The sequence below is a fragment of the Centroberyx gerrardi genome, chromosome 7 (genome assembly GCF_048128805.1).
Source record: "Centroberyx gerrardi isolate f3 chromosome 7, fCenGer3.hap1.cur.20231027, whole genome shotgun sequence".
Taxonomy (NCBI): Eukaryota; Metazoa; Chordata; class Actinopteri; order Beryciformes; family Berycidae; genus Centroberyx; species Centroberyx gerrardi.
In genome coordinates this window covers 32,456,131-32,476,904 of record NC_136003.1, presented here as the reverse complement: position 1 = coordinate 32,476,904, position 20,774 = coordinate 32,456,131, and the positions used below count along the sequence as shown (strand labels likewise).

The 20,774-nt window shown below is 39.7% G+C and overlaps 5 protein-coding genes across 5 annotated transcripts in view; 3 read left to right on the top strand and 2 right to left on the bottom strand.

Moving 5' to 3' along the window:
* Positions 1-3,942, top strand: part of LOC139911337 (uncharacterized) — a 59,870-nt gene extending 55,928 nt beyond the window's left edge. The window contains exon 3 of the mRNA XM_071898850.2: positions 3,826-3,942. The gene's annotated coding sequence lies outside the window, so the exon portion shown is untranslated. The remainder of the gene's footprint in view (positions 1-3,825) is intronic.
* The window catches only part of LOC139911338 (uncharacterized), a 279,947-nt gene that overhangs the window by 217,059 nt on the left and 42,114 nt on the right, over positions 1-20,774 (top strand). The gene's annotated exons all lie outside the window — the stretch shown is intronic.
* The window catches only part of LOC139919357 (NLR family CARD domain-containing protein 3-like), a 123,351-nt gene continuing 104,085 nt past the window's right edge, over positions 1,509-20,774 (bottom strand). Inside the window, exon 10 of the mRNA XM_078284771.1 lies at positions 1,509-1,712. Within this exon, the coding sequence (XP_078140897.1) occupies positions 1,704-1,712 (9 nt within the window). The 3' untranslated portion in view covers positions 1,509-1,703. The remainder of the gene's footprint in view (positions 1,713-20,774) is intronic.
* LOC139911340 (uncharacterized) lies at positions 1,769-2,920 on the top strand. The gene has a single exon (XM_078284783.1). The coding sequence runs from the start codon at positions 1,823-1,825 to the stop codon at positions 2,873-2,875; it is 1,053 nt and encodes a 350-aa protein (XP_078140909.1). The 5' UTR covers positions 1,769-1,822; the 3' UTR covers positions 2,876-2,920.
* LOC139911336 (uncharacterized) lies at positions 11,309-12,580 on the bottom strand. Its single transcript, XM_071898849.2, has one exon. It carries the CDS (start codon positions 12,578-12,580, stop codon positions 11,963-11,965), a length of 618 nt encoding a protein of 205 aa, XP_071754950.2. The 3' UTR covers positions 11,309-11,962.

The following is a 20,774-nucleotide window of genomic DNA, read 5'->3' as shown; positions in this document are numbered from 1 at the left end:
AATTCAAGTAATTGGAGGTCAACATCACAGAACGAAAACAAAATATTTGCCCCTGACTACATGTTATTGAGTCATTCAAGCGCGCTCTACCTGTAATTACAATATTTCTGACGCCACTTGAAGGCAGCATCTGCTTGCTATTGTGGTGATTGTTGACGAGGTGCAGAACAAGTCCAGCAAATCTAGGAGATTATGACATAAATATTAGACTTTTGGACTCACCATGCAATAATTTGCCTTCAGAGACTTGGATTAAGCTGTTTGGAGAAATTGTATGGCTGTTTCATTAGGGATTTTTGGAACTCTAAAAAAACGGTATCCAGCAACTTGTGTTGTTTTGAAGGCTGCCGCGGACTAGCTAGCTAACTTGCTGTGTGTTATATACGAACGTAACTTTACCGGTGTTTCGACTGACATGAGGGTGAGTACGTACGTGACCCGCCTTGTCACTCAGTCTGAACGAGTCTTGGTTACTATTAACCGGTCAAATGGGAACTACCGTAGCTTGTGTTTACGATGAGCACATTCCAAACAAACGATTTTGCAAACGTTCAGAAACAAAATTTAATTTGAACGCACTTTAGGATTCTCCCAAAGAAAGGAAAGATGTTTACAATGGTTACTAGTTATCTGGCACATTTTACCACTCACACTGGTATGACCAGTTACATTTTTTTGGTGGCACTGGCAAGAAAAATTATAACAAAATGCGACAAAATGGGCGAGAATGGGGGAAGTGACTGAGGGCACCCCCCCTTCCCACTCTCAGCGGTAAAATAATGTATAAGTGGGCTCCAGGTTGAACTCAGCTTTTTTTTTTCCTTTTAAAGTAAATTTGATCTTATCCAGTTTTAGATAAGACATAACGTCTTTCATCCATCTAGCATGAGATGGGGTTTAGGATCTTTCCAGTGAAATAGGATAAGCCGGCGGGCTAGTAAACAGCTTGTTGTTCAGCTTGCATGTTGTAGGCTTCACTCAGAGATTTAAAGACTGTTCCCCAAAATGCAAGCAGGCACGGGCATGACCAAAACATGTGGAATAGAGTGGCTGGTGCTAATTTACATCTATGGGATGCAGTGGGATCTAGATTTGGGTATATTTTGGCCAATCTGACTTTTGTACAATGTATAACTTTTTGTAAACTGAATAAGCCCATGTCTGCTGCAAGGAGATGAGGCGTGAATTTGTTCAGGAATTGCATTCCAAGTTTCATTAGAAAGCGGGGGGCCTAAATCCTGTTCCCATTGTGTTCTAATTATATCTAAAGACTGGGGGTTTAGCTCACCAGTAGTAGACATTTTCAACCTATCAGCAGCCAACAGCCTTTGGTACCCCTGAATAATTTTGAGGTCTAGAAAAATTATTGGGAGGGACAAAATGACCGTTATATGACCCCCTCCATTCATGATGCCTATGGATCTCATTAACATGAAGTGATGGTAACAAGGTTAGGTTGACTTACAGTCACAGTTTTCCTTAATGTGTATATGTCTGTATTTCAGCTGTATCTCCAGACCTCCAGCAGCTGTTGGTCAGTAAAGAAGAGGTTCCCCCTGAGCAGCAGGAGTGGAGCCCCAGTCTGGACCAGGAGGACCCAGAGCCCCCACACATTAAAGAGGAACAGGAGGAAGTCTGGACCAGTCAGGAGGGAGAGCAGCTTCAAGGGCTGGAGGAGGCTGATATCACCAAGTTCCCATTCACTACTGTCCCTGTGAAGAGTGAAGATGATGAAGAGAAACCTCAGTCCTCACACCTTCATCAAAGCCAAACTGAGGAGAACAGAGAGGCAGAGCCTCTAGCCAGCAGCTCAACCGAACAGATGAAAACAGAAGCTGATGGAGAGGACTGTGGAGTATCAGAACCAGCCAGGAACTTGGATCCAGCTAGTGATTTACAACCAATTAGTGATGGCAAGACTTCAGACTCTTCTGAAGCTGAGACTGAAGACAGTGATGATGATTGGATGGAAACTAATGAACCTCAGTCAGGTTTAGACTCACTGCAAAACAATGAAGTTCTTGGGGAGAAACGCTTTAGTTGCTCAGTTTGTGGTAAAAGATTTGACCGCAGGGGAACTCTGCTCAGACACATGAGAGTCCACACAGGAGAGAAGCCATTTAATTGCTCAGACTGTGGTAGAAAATTTGGTTATAAAGCAGACTTGAATAAACATATGAGAGTCCACACAGGAGAGAAACCATTTAATTGTTCAGTCTGTGGTCAAAGTTTTGGTTATAAAGAACAGCTGGAACGACACATGGTAGTCCACACAGGAGACAAACCATTTAATTGCTCAGTTTGTAGTAAAAATTTTGGTTATAAAGGAGACTTGAATAAACATGTGAGAGTCCACACAGGAGACAAACCATTTAATTGCTCAATCTGTGGTAAACGTTTTGGTCAAAGTAAACACTTGAAGTCACACGTGATGATCCACACAGGAGAGAAACCATTTAATTGCTCAGTCTGTGGTAAAAGTTTTGGTCAAAAATCCAACCTGAAACAACACATGAATGTCCACACAGGAGAAAAAACATTCAATTGCTCAGTTTGTGGTAAAAGTGTTGGTTATAAAGGATCCTCGGAGTTACATAGGAGAGTTCACACAGGAGGGAAACCATTTAATTGCACAGTTTGTGATAAAATACTTGCCTGCAAGGGAACTGACCTGATTCACATGAGATTCCACACAGGAAAGAAACCATTTAATTGCTCAATCTGTGGTAAATGTTTTAGTAGTCAGTCGCACATGAAGACACACATGATAGTCCACACAGGAGAGAAACCATTTAATTGTTCAGTCTGTGGTAAAAGTTTTGGTCGTAAAGGAAACTTGAAGAGACACGTGAAAGTCCACACAGTAACCATTTAATTGCTGTTTATGGTATAAGTTTTAGTCAAAATGGAAACTTGAAGAGTCACGTGAAAGAGAAACCAAAAAATATTGCCCATAGGCACAAGTGTGTTTGTGTGTAGTATGGTATATGATGTATATAATCTAGTAAAATCATGTATATGATATAGTATGTGATGGATAGTATGCATATGATGTAGTTAATGTTGTATATGAAGTATGTACTGTATATACGTAGTATAGGATGTGTATATATATTAGGGCTGAAAGATTTTGAAAAAATATCTAATTGCGATTATTTTGACTGATATTGCGATATGATTTGCGATATTAGAGGGAATGATAATTTTTACATCATTATTCTCATTTTCATTGAAAAACGTATTAAAATGATTATGGTGTGATTTTTGCAGGGATCTGTACCAAACAAAGATGTTTTCTTAAGTCTGTAGAATATGATGTGTAGGCCAGGACATCTCTGCAGCACGACAATATTTCATTTAAAATGGTATTTTGACACACATTTCGTCTTCAACAAATATTGCGCCTCCTGCGATTTGAGTAGGCCATATTGCGATTTCGATCAAATTTTGATTAATTGTTCAGCCCTAATATATATGTAGTATTTATATTTGATGTAGTATGTATATGAGATGTAAATGATGCTATGTAAAGCCCTTTGAGACATGCATGTGATAAAGGGCTATAGAAATAAACAAATTTGAACTTGTGGTAAATTGTTCAGCCGGAGTTTAAGTTTATGCATGAAAATTCAAAAGACTTTTAGTGATAAAGGACATTTTAAGAGATACATGAGAGAAACCGGAGTAAACGAGTCGGACGGTTTATCTGAAGATCCACATCAGAGTCAATACAGAAGAGAACCCCTACAGCTGCAGTGTTTGTGGGAGAAGTGTTAGTCAACATCATGTCAGGAGCTAGAAGTGTGCTGGTGAGAGCAGCAGCAGATGAAGCTGCAGAGCTGCTGGTTGAGCTGAACTGTACAGCAGTAACACTACAATAAACTGACATTCCCATGTCAGTTTCATTTCACTCAGTTACAGGTCACTTAATATTGGGCTGAGCAATAATTCAATATTAAAACAATTTACCAAAAAACGCGCTCTACCCTCAGTTATTTATGTGGGTGCTGAATCCTCAAAAAATATGTAACGAAATACTCCAGGACGCCCTTCTTCAGTGCGCTTTTTAGGCAAACAAACTGAATCGGTCACTCGCAGGTGACACTTATTGGTAATCAGGCTGACACAGCAGCTTCCAAAAAAACCACAAATTAGTTATATCATTTTTAGATGTACTAACAACAACACTCAGAGGACATAAGGCGTAATTGTAACAACACGCAGAGGACATGAAACAACCTCTAGGCTATTCCAACAATAAACAAATATTTATGTAGTCCTATACATTGCAAAATAGCCTAATTAATTAATTTTCTTCATTCATGCATAGCATAAACATTATCTAGGTTAGGCATACCTCCATGTTTTAACATAACAGAAAAATATCACAAAAAACTCACAAAAAACAAGATAAAGACAACTCTTCATTGAGTCCCTTTGGCTCCAGTGTATCAAGAAAATGTATCCAAAAACATTCCTTTTGAAGAAGGATTCTTTCCCGATCCCCACCTCTAGGTGGAACAGTCTCAGTGCCCATGTATCTGAGATCTCCTGTTGTGTGGTGGTGGCTGTTGAAATGCCTAGCAACCGATGATTTTACATCATGATTTCGGATTGAACACTTATGTTCACAAATCCTTGTTTTTAAATCACACTTTGTTTTTCCAACATAATATAGGTTACATGGGCATTTTAATAGGTATACAACAAATTAAGTATCGCATGTTATTCTGCCTCTAACATTTACAGCAGTTCCAGTCTTAGGATGGGGAAAGTGATTACCTCTAATCAGACCATGACGTTGAACACAATTAAAACAGGGAAAGTTCCCACTTGGGATACTAGACAAGAAGTGAGAAGACCTCTTTGGTAAATCAGATCTCACCAGGTAGTTACGCAGATTAGATTGCCTTTTATAGAAAAATCTTGGTGGCACTTGAAATTCCCTGCCGATTTGAGGGTCCGTTTCCAAAATGTGCCAATATTTGTTTATAACCTCTTTGACTGCACCAGATATTGGGCTATATGTAGAAACCATTGAGACTGAGTTACCGGAAGAATCTCTTTGTTTGTGCTTAAGTAAATCATTTCTCTGGACCTGACGCACTCTGTCCATTGTATTTTTAGTCAGAGTGGTGCTATAGCCTCTAGTGACAAAGTTTTCACAAAGCTCCTTAGCTTGTGTTTCAAAGACATCGTCTGAATCACATATACATTTATATCTTAAAATCTGACTATATGGCAGGCTCCTCTTAAGTGAGGGTGGATGGTAGCTACTATAGTGAAGGAATGTGTTTCTATCTGTTTCTTTTTTATACACCTCTGTGTGCACTACATTGCCATTTTTCTTCACCAAAACATCTAGAAACGAAATCCTATCTAGATCATAGTTAAGTGTGAATTTAATAGATTCTTTCTTAGCGTTTAGATACTCATGAAACTTTTCCAGGTCTTCGACATTACCACTCCATACAAAAAACAAATCATCAATGTACCTCCAGTAAGTCTTGATAAACTTAGAAAATGGATTGTTGTTGTTATAAAATCTTCCTCAAACTTGCCCATAAATAGATTTGCATAGCTTGGTGCTACAGGGGAGCCCATAGCCGTGCCCCTGCACTGCAGATAATAATGTTCCTGAAATCTGAAATAATTTTTAGTTAAAACTATATCAGTTAAGGACAACAACAACTCCGTTGGAGGATGTAACTCAGATCTCTGGTTTAAATAATAACTCAAAGCATTCAAACCATCCTCATGTGGTATACTGGGGTATAGGCTTGATACATCCATAGTACATAGTATATCAGTGGAGGCAATGTTGCAGTTTTCAAGTTTTTTCAGAAAATCAGTAGTGTCTTTCAAATGAGAGGGTAATGTTTGTACCAAATCTTTAATATGAGAGTCAATGAATTGCGAGATGGGTTCGGTGAGCGAGCCAATGCCCGTGACTATTGGGCGTCCAGGTGGATTTCTCAAATTCTTGTGAATCTTTGGCAAGGTGTACAACACAGGTCTTATGGGATTCTCTTTAATCATGTATTTATATTCATTGTCCGAAATCGCTCCATCACGTAAGTAGCGCTTCAGCGTGTCTTTAATTTCTTGTACAAATCTGAAAGTCGGATCTGTGTCCAGGGGGGTATATATTAGTCCATCGGATAATTGTGTTACTATCTCATTCACATAAGCAGACTTATCTTGAACTACTATAGCCCCGCCTTTGTCAGCATGTCGTATTACAATCTCATCACTGTTCATTAATTCCATTAAGGCCTTCCTCTCTGATTCCAGTAAATTAGGATGTAGCCTTTGTTCTCTACTCTGAGCGCACAAGTCCATGACGTCTTGTTCAACCAGTCGACAAAAGGTCTCTACTGACGCATGATTTATTTGTGGGACAAACGTACTCTTAGGTCTGAATATTCTGCTGTTAATAGGTTCATTAGGAGTTTTTTGTCCTGCAGGTGATAAGCGATCTATCGCAATATAGGCTGGGGTCCTAACAGCATCTTTACTGTAAAAAGGCTTCAGCCTAATGTTTCTGAAAAACTTGAACATTTCCACTCTAGTGGTGAAAGAGTCGACTTTTCTAGAGGAAGCAAAGGAAAGACGTTTGGATAAAAGTTGATGTTGATTATTGCCTAGCTCCATGCTGGAAATGTTGATCACATTGGACCCTCCCGGTTGCCCTGGTTTGCGACTCTTCTTCCCTCTCCTCGTCTTTCTTTTCCTCCTCTTAAAGGGGTTGGATGTTGTGAAGTGTTTTTTCTTGGGCGTAAAAAATGAAGGTTGGTAGAAGCATCTGTATATGTGCTGCTCTGTGCTGAGGACGCATAACTGAGGGTTATTAACTGAGGCTATTGAAAAAACACCATCAGGCATTACCTGATGAAGCCCCTTGACGAAAACGTTTCCTCCTTATGAATACGTTTTTTCATGCGTAAGTGCAGACAGTGTGTGGGTGATCTGTCTGTCTTGTACGCAGCTGTCACTAATACCACCTCTCAGGTGTGCAGAAGCTTTCTTTATTCTTTTATATATTGAAATCGAAATAATTTTGACATTGATTTAGTCAATCATCTACCTTTAATTTATAGGGGCTTTTTGTCTCTTGATTTGTCTTCATGAAATTAGCAAGAGTAACAAGGTCTAAGATAGAAACCAGACTCCTGTACAATTTGCCAGCTCCAGTTCCCCACTCGCTCCATAGTCTTCATCATCTTCATCACAGAGTTGTTGTGGAGGCATCTGAGAACATAAACGTGTGAAATGATGACACTGTGTCATTGTTACTGCCAGAGATCCAGAGACATTCACACTTTCAGGCGCTAGTGTTGTTGTCTGACACTAGTGGGAGTTAAAAGATGAGAAATTTAGGAGAAGAGGAAGCTGTTCAGGATGGTGTTAAATGAAATAAACTGTGTATTACAGAATCTAACATCAGTCAAGACATTCACTGATAAAAAGAGAAAGTTCTGACTCAACAGATCAAATGGTAAATCTGTCAGAAAAGGTTTGCTGTAGTTTTTGTATCTTTCAGACGATTATTTAAGAAGTAGTCAACTCTGGTTGTGTCTTTTGGGGAGAGGGGGGGCAGAGATCAATAGCGGACAATGAGAGAACGAGAGAGAGCGAGAGAGAGACCCTACCTAAAGCTACTTACTCGCGCTAAAATACAAATCCTGGAGGAAGATGAACTTGTTGGAGCTTTCGCAGCAGGAATAGCAAGGCGAAGTTATTCCAGACAGGTCGATGGATTAGTAAAATGGTCTTTATTTTTTCGATCAGAAATAAAGTTTACTGGTTACCGTGTATTTTTTGGTCTTTGTATTTTCTTTTCAGAAACAGAAATTAATAAAATGAAGAACAAATGGTGATTTGATTTTCATTTCATTAAAACAAAAATGAAAAATGGAAATACAAGGCATTTTTCTCTCCAACAAGTTCACCTTACTCCTTTATATATTGTCACCAAATCGTACTGTGGAGATGTGAATATGGTACATATTGCTGCTGTGCCAGCTCAACTAACCTGTGGATTAATTCATGTTTCTTCCCTTTCATCGGAAGTCCACGGCCCTGTAACCATCATTTTAGTTGCAGTGGGCTTCAACCTCACCAGTGAATTTTGCCCCGGGAACCTCATCTGGTGTTAAAATTGCTGGGCCAGAGTTGGCATTTATATTGGGATATGGTAAGTGATTCATTGTCAACAGTGGCACGAAGCCCAAGGCACAAGGTGCTTGTCTGACTTCCGGTAAGGCAGCACAAATATGACGTGGACCATGATGCGCCCGCGGCGGAGCGCTATTAATGTTAAGTCAAGTCAAGTTTGTTTATTTATATAGCCCTTTATCACAAGCATGTCTCAGAGGACTTTACAGAGAATGAGCCTAGCTTGGTCTAAGTAAACAAAATCAGTGGTGAACAAAAAGATATAGGACAAGCATAGCGAAAAGCACGAGGTAGACGAGAGGAGATTTTAGCAAGACAAACAACCTACCTATTCTACATAGCCTAACCTACCCGGCACCTCCAGCCTTAGACCCTAATGCACACAAGGAAAAACTCCCAAGAAAAACCTAGTAGGAAAAACTTGGAAGAAACCTTGGGCGGGCTGAGGCAAATAGGGATCCCCCCCCCCCCGGGACGGCTTAGTGTGCAATAGGTGCCGGGCAAAACAATGACAGAATCATGGGCAACAACAATGACAGGAGAAAACAGAGAGAGACAAAAAGAAAGAGGCAGCATGCGGCGATGAGTAGGGGCTGTGGTCAGCGTTAAAAATTCAGAGATACGAGGGCAGCAGTCGTAATTCAGCGTCCAGGAGAGAACAGCAGCAGGGAAGAGGAAGGCCAGCACTGATGAAGGAAGAGCCAGGTCAGCACCCGCCACTGCCAGGTAAAACACTGCACTGGAGTCAGAGAAACGCAGCCGCGTACACACACACACAACACACACGCACAGAGGAAGGGGAGAAAAACAGCTGCACATAGAACGCACGGGGTCAGATACACGTCTGGTGGGAGCAGCATCAGGGATGGGGCTAAGGCCGGCACAGACGACCACTGCACTGCACCGCAGTCTGAGAAGGGGAGATAAAGGAAACGGCTGCACACAAGACAACACAGTCGTTGAGACACATCCAGGAGGGAGCAGCATCAGGGATGAGACCAAGGCTGGTGCCGACGACCGCCAGGGCCAGAGCGACACCTGTCCAATGGCAGGTGGAAACAGTGCACCGGAGTCTGAGAAGGGGAGAGAAGACAGCTGCACACAGAACACACACAGTCAGAACACGTCGGGAGGGAGCAGCAGCAGGGATGGGACTAAGGCCGGCACTGACGACCATCAGAGCCGGGGCAGCACCCGTCCGCTGACAGCTAGAAGACTGCACCGGAATCTGAGAGAAGGGGAGGAGAAAACCAGGTGCACACACACACACAGCTGTGCAAAAGCAGCACAAAACCCAGACATATTTGGCCACAGACACACTCGTACACAAAGCAGATAGGAAGTGATTAGACACAGTGTAACCAGGAAGCAGCCCTATGCTATGTTCCCAACGGCAAATTCCTATATAAATACTGTCTAAGCTAAGGTAAGAGAATAGACTGTGTCGATCCCAAGTCAATGGTGCTATGGTAGGTCGTATGATTGCGAGAATCAATATGTTTTGAGTCTAGATTTGAAGATTTTGACAGAATTAGCTTCCCTGACTATAAGAGGTAGCTGGTTCCAGAGATAGGGGGCTCGGTAGTGTTAACTCCAGTGCCTTACAGGTGGGCAGTGATGTAGCCTTTTTGGTTGTAAAAGCAAATCTCCATAGCTACTAGACTAATCTTTGGAATTTACTCATGTTGTTGTATAACAGAAAAAGTAACTAGTGAAACAGTTCAGATATTACTAATGTATGATTTTTACCTTTCATTGTCACATAGTAGCTAAACAGTGACTAATATTACTGTAAATTATTATCAAGAATGGATTTTTGTCTTTTTATTGACAAATAGCGACAGAGCATTCATTGTTGAATTCCATATATCACACTTAATTTCAAAGTGAAGAAAATATCTTGAAGAGAGGAAGAACGCCTGAGTACCACAACATTGTCTCGTTTCCCAACTCTGTAGTTATCCTGTTTCAACAGGTATCACCGGTTTCCAGCCCTCCCTCCTGGGATGTTACAGTAATATACTAGTCTGTACTATGACATGATTTACAACACCATTACCTGCTATAACTCACAGTGAAAAATGTATTGAGACCTCATACAATTAAAAGTGATACTGCATGATGTTCTCTTTGTCTAGGAATAAGACAACATTAAATGTGTGTTTTTTAAACTCTGTGACTGATTTGATTTGGATTTTGTGTCATGACTTTTGCAAATTGCCCACATGCCTGTAGGATTTTATACTTCATCAATTGTCTGTAGCAGCAGGACATGAATGATCAAACTTATTCCACCTACTTTCCTGTTAGAGAACAGGATATTGCTTCAAATTCTTTCTTTTGCTCTATTTCTACAGGGAAATGGACTGAGAGAAAGCTCTGTTCACAAGGACATTACAAAAGACAATGAGATTTTATAAAGAAAAAAAAAACTTAACGTGTAAAAAAACAATTGTGCAACAATGATACAGTGGAAACATCACTGAAATCAAGCACACACATCCTGCATATTTGATCGAATAACTGATAGAAACTAAATAATGGGATAAGATTTGAGCCTCGAGTGCTCTTTAATTCAATCGAAATAAACTGAAAGCAAGTTTTCCCTGTTCATTTCTGATACAAAGCGTCTCAAGAAGGACAGTTCTCTCCTTGTACCAAGAATTTACTCTCACCACTTATTTCTGTTGTGTGGCCAGGCAAGACATGGACGGCCAGGCCATCATTGTAAATAAGTATTTGTTCTTAATTGACCTGCCTCGTTAAATAAAGGTTAAATAAAGGTTAAGTAAAAAATAAAGAATTTGATAACAATAACAATAATTATCACCAGCATCATCAAGGCCTTTATTTGTATTACCCGTTTCAAACGTAAATATATAATGTGATAAAAATGTAAAGTGGAAAAAAAAGTAAAGTGAATAAACTGACTGTAAATGAGGGTCAGTGAATTAAACATAAAAGCTGAAACAAGTAAACCCAGACCAAGTAGCCTATACTTTCTTAAGGAAAAGGTTTGTGCTTTTGTGCCCAGTATGATAGAACAGTTATACAGTTATATATAGTTATACAGTCAATTATTACAATTATTCTACCTGCTTTAAGAAAAAGAAAATAATAGAAGTGTATGGGAAGAGTACTAACAACTCTATAACTCAGCAAGTACAAGTCCAACTACAGTGTAAATTTACAATGAATGAGTACATTGAATTAAACCAGACAGAAATTCAATTTCAATATAAAATCAATTCTCCATTGCTGATTGTATTTAAATGTTGACAACTAAGTAATGAAAAAGATACAAAAGATACAAAGTAACAGCAAACCTTTTCTGACAGATTAGCCATTTGATCTGTTGAGTCAGAAGTTTCCCCTTTTATCAGTAAATGTCTTGACTGATGTTAGATTTTGAAATACTCAGTTTCTTTCATGTAAACTGATGATCTCCATCTTCCAACCATCCTGAACAGCCTCCACTTTTCCTAAATCTCAAGGAGCTTCATGAGGCATCGATGCCTGATGGCATTTTTTCAATAGCAATATATGACAATATTGATGTTCATCTCAATTGAACAATTGAAATGCAGAATATAATGTAAGATACAAACATGTAGTTTTCAAATAATATTCCCTCATTTGATTCATCTCAGTTTGAGACACTAATGATTTGCATTTTATCATTCATTTAGAACAGAATTGTGTATGACAATCACTCGATCAATGGTATCACAATATGTTTCTACTGAAAGACAATGATAATATTGAATTATTGTCTAGCCCAATATTAAGTGACCTCTGCTGTGTGGACTGTCATGTGTGTCTTCAGGTTTCCTTTAAGACCAAAACGTTTACCACAGACTGAGCATTTAAATGGTTTCTCTCCTGTGTGGATTCTCATGTGTCTCTTCAACTCTGTTTTTTGACCAAAACTGTTACCACAGACTGAGCAATTAAATGGTCTCTCTCCTGTGTGGACTCTCATGTGTCTCTTTAATTGTCCATTACGAATAAAACTTTTACCACAAACTGAGCAATTAAATGGTTTCTCACCTGTGTGGACCATCATGTGTGTCTTCATGTATCCTTTATAACCAAAACTTTTACCACATACTGAGCAATTAAATGGTTTCTCTCCTGTGTGGACGATCATGTGTTTCTTCAAGCATTTATTTTGACTAAAACTTTTACCACAGACTGAGCAATGAAATGGTTTCTCTCCTGTGTGGATCATCATGTGTGTTCTCATGTCTCCTTTACGAGCAAAACTTTTACCACAGACTGAGCAATTAAATGGTTTCTCTCCTGTGTGGATTCTCATGTGTATCGTCAAGTGTGCTTTAGAACTGAAAGTTATACTACAGATCAAGCAATTAAATGGTTTCTCTACTGTGTGGATTCTCATGTGTGTCGTCAACTGTCCTTTACGACCAAAACTGTCACCACAGACTGAGCAACTAAAGTGTTTCTTCCCAAGAACTTCACTGTTTTTCAGTGAGTCTAAACCTGACTGAGCTTCACTAGTTTCCATCCAACCATCATCACTGTCTTCAGTCTCAGGTTCAGAAGAGTCTGAAATCTTGCCATCACTAGATGGTTGTAAATCACTAGCTGGATCTAAGTTCCTGGCTGGTTCTGATACTCCACAGTCCTCTCCATCAGCTTCTGTTTTCATCTGTTCAGTTGAGCTGCTGGCTAGAGGCTCTGCCTCTCTGTTCTCCTCAGTTTGGCTTTGATGAAGCTGTGAGGACTGAGGTTTCTCTTCATCATCTTCACTCTTCACAGGGACAGGAGTGGATGGGAACTTGGTGATATCAGCCTCCTCCAGCCCTTGAAGCTGCTCTCCCTCCTGACTGGTCCAGAGTTCCTCCTGTTCCTCTTTAATGTGTGGGGGCTCTGGGTCCTCCTGGTCCAGAGCAGGGCTCCACTCCTGCTGCTCAGGGGGAACCTCTTCTTTACTGACCAACAGCTGCTGGAGGTCTGGAGGTACGGCTGAAATACAGACATATTCACATTAAGGAAAACTGACTGTAAGTTAAGCTAAACTTGTTACCATTACTTCATAATGTTAATGAAATCCATAGGCGTCATTAAGGGGGGGGTGGGGGGGTGTAAAACATTTTCAACAAGTTCTGAAATGGAAGAGTGGGTGAATTCAGTAGCTCACTGCAGTGATGCCGTTACTTTCTGAGGAACTGATTACAGAAGTCCAGGAACCCGGCACTATTTGACAAAGGCCACCCACTATATAAGAATGTTGAAAAGAAACTTTAGGTTACTTACGTAACTCTGGTTCTCTGAGTAGCACGAGTGAAATGTCTCACTATGGGATACGCTCCCTATTTTCCTAAACTTGTCCAACACTGTGTTTAAAAATGTGTTTATTACTGCATGTATGTATGACTTGCATGACTTGCAGAGCCAACGCTCAGAACGGCATGAGCAATACCGGCAGTGACATCCAACTTATAAAACCTTGCAAACTTGCGAGGCGAGGACCAGCTAGCTGCAGCGCAGATATCCTGAATGGAGACCCCTCTAAACATAGCCCAGGAGGTAGCCAACCCCCCCCCCCACAATACAGTGAGAAAGCCTCTGCTTTGTGATAGGCCTACCTGTGCAGGGCGCAGCCCAAGACACAAACAACTGGTCCCCTTTCCTGAAAACACCAGTTCTATCCAAGTATATGTGCAAAGCGCGCACTGGACACAACAAGTGCAGCCGTCGCTGCTCTGGAGAGCTGAACGGCAGAGATTGGACAGCGATGAGCTCCGCAGGAGAGCATGAGTTGATTACCTTAGGGATAAAAGCAGGATTAGGCCATAAGGTCTCCCGCAAATTCCCAAGGGCAAAAAGCATACATGCAGGATGCACCGACAATGCATGAGTATCACTCACATGCTTTGCCGATGCCAAAGCCAACAATAAAGCCGTTTTGAATGACAGTGGCTTCATGTCATCCCCACGCGCTCATCCAAACTTGAGGTCTTTTGGCTAGCACGGAGCGATAGCCTAATGAATTACAAGCGTACGCTCTCCGCTGCAAGGGCCTCCTATTTCTCAGATCTAATTAACACAAATAAAGATAACCCTTAGTTTCTATTCTACACTGTATCAAAACATACTCTCAAACCCTCCCCTGTAGTGAACACTCCATTCACTGCAAATGATTTTCTTAATTTCTTTAATCACAAAATTGACTGTATTAGAGATGAGATTATCAATTCATTACCCACCGAGGGTGTTGATCCCTCTCTTAATCGTGCACTAGGTGCCACAGAGACCACCGCCATACTCTCGCAGATTGAGACTGTCTCCTTAGACACCTTCTCCAAAATAGTACTTTCCTCTAAATCCACAACCAGCCTATCTGACCCTCTTCTCACTAAGTTGGTTAAGGAACTTCTCCCAATATTATTAATATTATTAATATTACCCCTCCCTACTCATCATTAATACCTCTATCTCCTCTGGTGTTGTGCCCACCTCCTTTAAATCATCCGCAATTAAACCTCTGCTCAAAAAATCTAACCTCGATACTAATGTTCTTAATAACAGACCCATCTCTAATCTCCCTTCCCTCTCTAAAGTCTTGGAAAGAATAGTTTCTATCCAACTAACCGACTACCTCTTGTGCAATAGTCTTTTCAAACCTTCTCAATCTGGCTTTAGGTCTCTCCATAGCACTGAGAGTGCTCTCACTCCGACTCTTCTTCTGTTCTTCTCTTACTTGATCTGAAGGCGGCATTCGATACAGTCGATCATAATATTCTCCTAAACCGCCTAGCGAACTACGTTGGCGCTTTCCTGGCTCAATTCCTACTTATCCAATAGAACACAATGGCCCTCATTTACGAAACGAACGTACGACAGAAAACTGGGCGTACGGTCATTTCCACGCAAAGCTCGGTGTAGGATCCAAAATGTGTATTTAGCCTGTGTTGTTTATTATTTGTCAAGGCTGCGCATGCTCTTTTTGGTTACTATCACTTCTGGTAATTGACACATGGGTGTGGTTTCACATTATTTACCTGTTCACTTGTACGGCGGGATTCAGACAAAGAGGGTGAGTAGGGCTCCGATATTATTACTTATATATATATTACTATATTATTACTATTATATATATATAGGCTATACTTATCACGGATGTATAAATGAAATATTCAAACCTCAGCTGGAGTTCGATTGTCGACGGCAACGCTGTTGACCGCAGCAGTGATTTCTTTCCATACTGCATTTTTCCGACTTCCTTTGATGCCACTTTTCAGGCTGCCAAATAGAACTAATTGGTTCAACTGGACTTGCGACGTTAGAGTTTCTATTTCGAGGTCGGAGAAGTTTCTCTTCTTGGACGTATTACGCATCTCCATGTCGTAAACTCTAGGGGCGAGGCCTCTAAACCGAGAATATCTAGGGGCTTGATATTTAAATGCCGATTGTTTTCAACGCCCGATCATTCTTACGCTGTGAATGGCGAGATACGAACATTTCATGAATCACATGTGAACCCTGTCGTAAGATGATTTCTGTGCTGGTTTCTACGTTAGATTGATAAATGAGGCCATTGTGTCTCACACAAAAATATAATATCTGAACAATATAAAGTTAACTTATTGGCGTACCCAAGGGCGGATATTTCATTTCACTGTTGGGGGGGACAATAAACAGAAAAATTTCTCAAGAGCAATTCCTGAAGGGGACACCAAAGGTGCCGCCAAAAGTACTGTTGTATTAAATGTATATAGAGGTCCATTATGAAACATTTCCATAAGCACTTCATTCCTTTCTTATGAAGATTTTATCAAATTGCCTTTGATATTACTGGGGTCTTTCTACTTGGCGTTTCGGTGCACTGAAAAATGATCGGATGTCTGTTTTTCTTTTCTCTGCCATTTTAACTGACCTGGCTGGCTGACAAATAGACACACACACACACACACACACACACACACACACACACACAGCATGCAGGTTATTTACAGTAGTAGGTGAGATGCAACACCCATTAACTGAACTAAAGCTAATATATGCCTAATTAGATTTAGTTTTCCCGAAAAAGCAGATCTCTAATGTTTTGCTGTCAATGTGTAAAAGTCCAGAACGCTATGAAGCCTGCCAGAAACTTACTTAATATTTAACAGTGTTTGTTGTAATTATGTCTTTTTTATGAATTAAGTCTTCATTTATTTCCAAAATTATAAACAAAATTACATAGTGGCAGCCATTTTACATGCAGTAAGAAAAAAATAATATACTTAGAACCTAATTACGTAGGGTAAGTTAATCTTAAATATTATATTATAGAAATATTACTGTTACCATCTACAAAAGATAATTTTGGTATGAAAACCCGCATTTTAATTTAACTAAGTATCCTGTATCATAAATACATGTCTGGCATTTGTAACAAACCAAACCGCTTACAATCTTTCGAAACTTAAAAACGCATTGTTTTGTGTCTATAATTAGCACAAGTGCTTTCAATGCATATTATTATATTATTTAAAATTATATAGTTGTGTTTACAATGATATATTGAGGGGGACAACTCTCTGATTTTCCCAGGAAGGGGGGGTCCGAATCCCCCTGTCCCCCCCGTAATTTCCGCCCATGGGCGTACCGATCTGTGCTAGGACCTTTGCTTTTCTCCATTTACATGCTACCTCTTGGTGAAATTTTCTGCAGTTATGGTATGTTTAACTGTAAAATAGCTAAAGTTTTTTCAATCTGTATAATACAGACTGTGTAGAAAACTGTTGTAATTGTTACAGTGTACTGGATCACAGAGTACCAGAAACAGGAGTCTAACAGACCCGCAACGTTGAATTTTGTGGAAGCGTCCCTACCGGGAATCAAACTCGGGTCTCCCGACTGAGTCTGCAGCTCCCTGCACACTTTCACCCAGGTGAGCATCAAATGAACAAAGCGATCCATAAAGTAACCTAATGCAGTTAACGCTCTGGAGCTCTGGTTTTAGGATTAATGAGCTCTGAGACACGAGGCTATAGGCCAAGCAGTGCTCACAACACAAATATCATAAAATGTGTGTGAGTAATGTGAAAGTAACATTTAAATGTCACAAACCTGCTCTGTGTAACCGCACTTCAGGATTTAAAACAGCGTCCAGCAGCTTTCGTTGTCGGTCGATCTCCTCTTTTGAACGAGAAGCTTCCTCCTCGTACTCTGCTATCGTTCTTTCAAACAGCCCAAATATCTCTTCAACAGCCGCAGTTAGTCGCTGCTTCACCAACGCTCTCAGGTTTTGGACTTTAGACATTTTCACACAGTGACAAGAATTTTTCCTCCTGAACTATTTACTGACAAACGTTGTCCTTCAATCCTCCAATAGCTGCACAGCTAAACCATTCATCTGAGTCCATAAGAGAGAGGAGCTTCTTCTTCTTCTTCCTCTCAGAGCTAAACGGAGCCTCGGCTCCAGTTTATATATCCGCGATAGTGTCATCCATATATACACAGTCTTATGTTGGTTAATTAAAGTTCTAAGCTAGACTTTTGAAAGGAAAAAAATCGGTAAGTAGGCCTCCGCTCAAGAATATTTGTATACTCCGGTCGCCATCTTGCGCGACGTCACAAAGCTTTTTTTCCCCCTGACTCCACCTTCCGTTCCCGCTTCTTCCCGTATGATTTTCGGAACCTTCTTGGTTCAGACGCCTCATACCGTATAACGTCCCTCTACAGTTCAATGTAAATAAATGTAAAGGGAATAATGCCATGGTTTTCAAAAACTGCACAATTCTTCATTCAGTTAGTTGATGGTTCTTATTTCGGCCGAACAAAGTTTAAAAAGAAATTGAAGAAACTCCTAAATCTGAAACATCTTTTAATTAAACCTCCGTTTCTTTACTGTGATGTGTCGATGAAAGCTAAACTGGCCAGTGGTGGAAATAAGATAAGATAAGATAGCACTTTATTAATCTCCTTGGGGAAATTCAGGAAAGAGTAGGCTACTAAAATATACTAGGCCTAATAGAATAGAATAGAATGGAACATAGAATATAGAATAGAATAGAATACTTCTGGACATAGGAGACATGACTTATAAAGTAATTATGAGCCCTTGTTTAGAGTATACAGTCAGTTGGACAACGCAATTCCACATAGTCCACATAGAAAATGAAACCACCAAGAACGACAAGAACAGACAATCAAATGAATGGGCCTTTTCATAATTATTAATATAAAAATGCTTAGGCTACAGTAGTTGAGACTAAAAGTGCACGTTATACCATTCATAAACAATTTCGACAGTGCATATTGTTCAACTATATTATCTAGTCCATTTAAGCATACTGAATTAAATCGACTATTTGCCATAATTTTAAATATTAGTATGGGTGATGAAATTCAGGGTATAGGCAATCATAAAAGGCAACAATAAGACATTGATAGTTGTGCGCATAAAATGGCTCATCTTGCTTTGATGGATGATTTGGAGCATTATGCTTTGCGCATGGAGCGTGTTTTCAGAGAGCGCACCAACGTTTTAACTGAAAACGATGAGTGACGACTCAGTAGATTTTGTTTTCCAAGCCCTGTTTTACTGGACATCTGCCCCACCTTCTCCTTCAGGGAGGACCTGCAGGCTTAGAGAAGTATATTCAAATGATAATTATTTATCACGACAGGAGGCAAGTGTTTGGTCCAAAGCGGCCGGTCCACATCGGACAGGCTGGTCTAGTCTGTCCTCCGCCTGTTGCAGCAATGTCCCTCTTGTTGACTATAATTATTTTGGATTCAGGTCAAACTTTTTTTTTTTTTTTGCTCTGCTGATAAAACAGTTTAATGCTGCGACTCACGCCGCTCACCACGCCGCTCGCCGCTTTAACAATTGCTAGCTGGCGCTAGCATAAAAGTTTTTGCCTCTTCATTTGTCATCATTTCGCCATCTTCGTGCATATCCGCCTCTGACTCTGGGCTAACATTGGACAAAGGTATCTAATATCTAACATTAACGCTGTTTCACTTTATTAAGGTTACATTTAAAGTATATTTATCTCTTAGATAGGGGGGCTCTTTGGCTAGCTGGCTAGTAACACTAAGGTTAGCTAACCTATCTAGCTAGCCTAGCATGGACCAAAAGTGGCAAGACACATTAGCTAACACGTAACAACAATGTTACAGAATGATAGTTTTGGCTGTAGTGACTTAGAAAAGTACAAAAGTGGATACAAACCTTTTAACTTTATTTGCCCCCAAAGTGCACAAGGAGCACGAGGAGGACTGCAACAATAATGACTTCACATGCTCCCTAGGAAGTTGCATGTAGCCTACATTAGGTAATGTTTTACAAATTATGTATTAACAAAGGTATTCTTGACTTATAAATCAAGTACAAAGATTTAACTAATGTCATTACTAATGATGTACTAATTTGTTATAAATTATTAATATATAATTGATAAATCATTGATAATAATGAATTGATGAGTAACTGCACATTAACTCATCATTAATTCATCAGTAATTTATTGTTTATAAAGGGCTTATAAACATTCATTATTTTAAAGTGTTACCGTGAGTTCAAGTCCCTGACATGTTGTGATAATTTTGAAGTTTCAAGAAAAGTAAATCAACACTATATCACACAAAACCCAAAGCAGGTGTTTGACATCATCATGGGGTGTGGCCAGACGTTTCAACCCATAGACAGCAGTGCAGCAGCATTCCAGGCTTGTCCTTTAAGATAAGATAAGATAAGATAAGATAAGATAGCACTTTATTAATCCCCTTGGGGAAATTCAGGAAGTCTCTGAAGTCATTAGTTGTATTAAGAACAAGGGGCATGTTTACCAACAGAAAGTTTGGCCACTGTGAATAACTTTAACAATGTGGTTCTAATGAAATGATGAAGTTGACAGAAGTCACGGGCAACACAAAATTAGCCACACTGCGTGTTAAATCTTCACAACTTGTCTGTTTTTCTACCTTCTGTAATGTTTTGTCTGTCTGTCTTTTTAAATTGTGCTTGGACTCCACAATTGGCGCTTGCGGCTATGTTGTTGTATATAATAACAATAATAATAATAATAATAATAATAATAATAATAACTTTATTTGTATCACACTTTTCAATACAGGTACAAGTGCTTCACAACAGTCAACAGAAAACACAACAAACAAATAAAATAAACATCACACAATAAAAGCTTTTTTATAAAAATGTGTCTTGAGAAGTGAAATAAAACTGACTGCAAGTAAGTAAAGTATATGAAAGTATATATATGAAAGTATATATGAGTGTATATGAAAGTATATTAAAGAATATGTGTGTGTTATGTAGGCTATGTGTATAATGCTTACTCTTGCAAAACAAATTCCCCTGTGGGATAATAAAGTATTCTATTCTAGTAGGCCGAGGACATTTTAGTACTCTTTCCACCACTGGTCATTTTAGCCTCCAAGAAACACAGTAAAGAAATGGAGGTTTAATTTAAGGATGTTTGAGATTTTGCAGTTTCTTCCTTTTCTTTTTAAACTTTCTCGGCCGAAGTAAGAACCATCAGCTAACTGAATGAAGACTCGTGCAGTTTTTGCAAGTCAGGCATTATACCCGTTCATTTACATTGACCTGTAAA